The sequence below is a fragment of the Salvia splendens genome, chromosome 9 (assembly GCF_004379255.2).
Source record: "Salvia splendens isolate huo1 chromosome 9, SspV2, whole genome shotgun sequence".
Lineage (NCBI taxonomy): Eukaryota > Viridiplantae > Streptophyta > Magnoliopsida > Lamiales > Lamiaceae > Salvia > Salvia splendens.
This window is the reverse complement of record NC_056040.1, coordinates 31,673,346-31,675,656: the sequence shown is the minus strand read 5'-3', so window position 1 is coordinate 31,675,656 and position 2,311 is coordinate 31,673,346. Positions and strand designations below refer to the sequence as shown.

The 2,311-nt window shown below is 48.2% G+C and overlaps 1 protein-coding gene across 1 annotated transcript; it reads right to left on the bottom strand.

The window, feature by feature from the left end:
* Window positions 1-337: 337 nt before the first annotated feature.
* LOC121749008 (AAA-ATPase At5g57480-like) lies at window positions 338-2,078 on the bottom strand. The gene has a single exon (XM_042143616.1). The coding sequence runs from the start codon at window positions 1,958-1,960 to the stop codon at window positions 449-451; it is 1,512 nt and encodes a 503-aa protein (XP_041999550.1). The 5' UTR covers window positions 1,961-2,078; the 3' UTR covers window positions 338-448.
* Window positions 2,079-2,311: the final 233 nt, after the last annotated feature.

Genomic DNA, 2,311 nt, shown 5'->3' with positions numbered 1-2,311 from the left:
TGCGAATATAGATCAAAAGGACATACATTAATAATATTGAGGATGCATAAATAAATTCGAAATATCTCCAAGCTAGAAGAGAGTAGAACTAGAACCCCCCATGTGCCTAATGATGCAACTTCACAACTCACACATCACTACTAACATTTTGTATCTTTTCTTAAAAGCAATACATTCCAATAAATAGGCACCACTGCCAAATGAATTAATACCATGTGAGAAAGCACCAAACCATGTAGTAGATGTTACTATACAAGGAAGACAGAACATAAGTGAACTAAACTAGCAAAACAAACCACATGCAAAATGAAGCATTTGTTAGGACACACAGCAGAAAAAAGATTCGATTTTTGGGTACGATATATTTGGTACTAACTAAATTCATTTAAGCAGAAAAAAACAATAATGACATCAAATTTGTCTCAAAATTCATCCTTTGGTAAAACACTCAGATTTCATCTCCAAATTTATTGATATTTTCTTGCAATTGTTCGTCCAAAGCCCTCTTCTCCTGCTCCTCTTCCTCTTCCTCTTCCTCTTCTACATGGCCCACCATTTTATTCCCTAATTTCTTCATCCCGCTTTTCTCCGCCCTAATTTTGAGCGCTTCCAGCAATTCCGCTACGGCCTTGCTCTTGTTGCGGCGGTTCTTGATGAGCACCTCGCTGATGTCCGCCGGCGTCATCTCTGCCGGCTCGATCACCGCCGCGAATTCCTCCACCGCCTCCCTCTCCAGATCATATCCTAAATAATTCTTCAAGAGAATATTCAGCGCCGGCAAGGTGCAGTAGCTCATGTTGATGTGCATGTCCATCCTCCCGCTCCTCAGCAATGCCGGATCCAGCTTCTCGATGTGATTCGTCGTAAACACGAAGATCCTTTCGCTGCCACAGCACGACCACAGCCCGTCGGTGAAATTCAGTAGACCGGAGAGCGTAATTGTGTTAGGGCCATCGTCGCCGCCGCTTGCACCCGACGCCGCTACATCGTAGCTATTGTTGTTATTATTACTAATATTCTTCCTGACGGCGGCGGCCTTGTTCCTGTTAGTGAGATTAATCGAGCAGTCGATGTCCTCGATAACGATAATCGACTTGGAAGTGGTCTTCATGAGGAGCTTCCGGAGCTCTGAGTTGGTGTTAACTTCTGTTAACTCGAGGTCGTAGATGTCATAGCCGAGGAAATTGGCCATGGCGGCGATCATGCTGGATTTTCCGGTGCCCGGTGGGCCGTAGAGCAAGTAGCCTCTCTTCCATGCCCGGCCGGTTTTCTGGTAAAACGCTTCACCGTTAGCGAAATCCAATAGATCGGCCATGATTTGGGCCTTGCTGGCGGGATCCATGGCCAACGTGTCGAAGGTGCTGGGGTGCTTAAAGGGGACGGACTCCCACGGATGGCCGCGGGAGTCCAGGGAGCCGCCGCGGGAGTTGGTGTAGAGGAGGCGGTCCTGGTTCTTGCGGCGGAGGTCGTTGGCCTTTTCCATGACGAAGTCGAGGTAGGAGGTGAGGACGAGGTGTTTGTGCTTTTTCCTGACACGGAGGGTGAAGCCGCGCTTCTCCTCCGGGAGGGGCCGCCAGGAGAAGGTCTGGGAGTGGCGCTGGGTGACCACGTGCTCCCACTCAACGGTGGCCCCCTTGAAGGAATCAATGAGGCGGTCGTTGTTCGAAAGGCCGAAGGTGATGGACGAGGAGTTGAGGCCACGCGTGAGGCTCAGGCGGGTGCCCGAGATGGAGGCGGAGGAGCTGAGGTAGAGCTGGACAGCGTTGTAGAGCTCGTTGGTGTTGACGCCGTCGATCTCGGTGATGTCGTAGTAGCAGTAGGAGGAGAAGTAGGTGAAGACGCGGTGGAAGAGCTTCAGGGAGGCGAAACGGAGCTCCGGCGGGAACACCGTGTGGAGGAGGCTCTGCCCGAAGGCCCACACCCCCATTATGGATGCCATGGTTGTCCACATCTCCTTCATTTTTTCTAAGATTTTCAGAGAGAGGATGTATTCATTTCATTGCCTTCCTTCAAATCAGAAATAAGCATATGTGTGTGTGTGTCATTCTAATATAGGAATCGATTTATCTGGGAGGTAGGGTGGGGTGGGGTGGGGCGGGGCGGGGCTGCCAATATAGGACAGATATATATTTATATAAAATTACACATTATTTAACAGTGTTTTCTGCTCAACAGAATATAAATGTTCATTATTTATTTGTTAGAACTTAGAAGCGAGTACGTTACGCACCACTTATCTGACACTGTATTACAAATGATACTAGTATTCTTCTATTTACTGTTTATCGAAATATCTACTCCTTTTTAGTAC

Excerpts from the sequence above, each read along its gene's own strand:
- LOC121749008 (XM_042143616.1), bottom strand. The coding sequence starts at position 1,960 with ATGAAGGAGATGTGGACAACCATGGCATCCATAATGGGGGTGTGGGCC.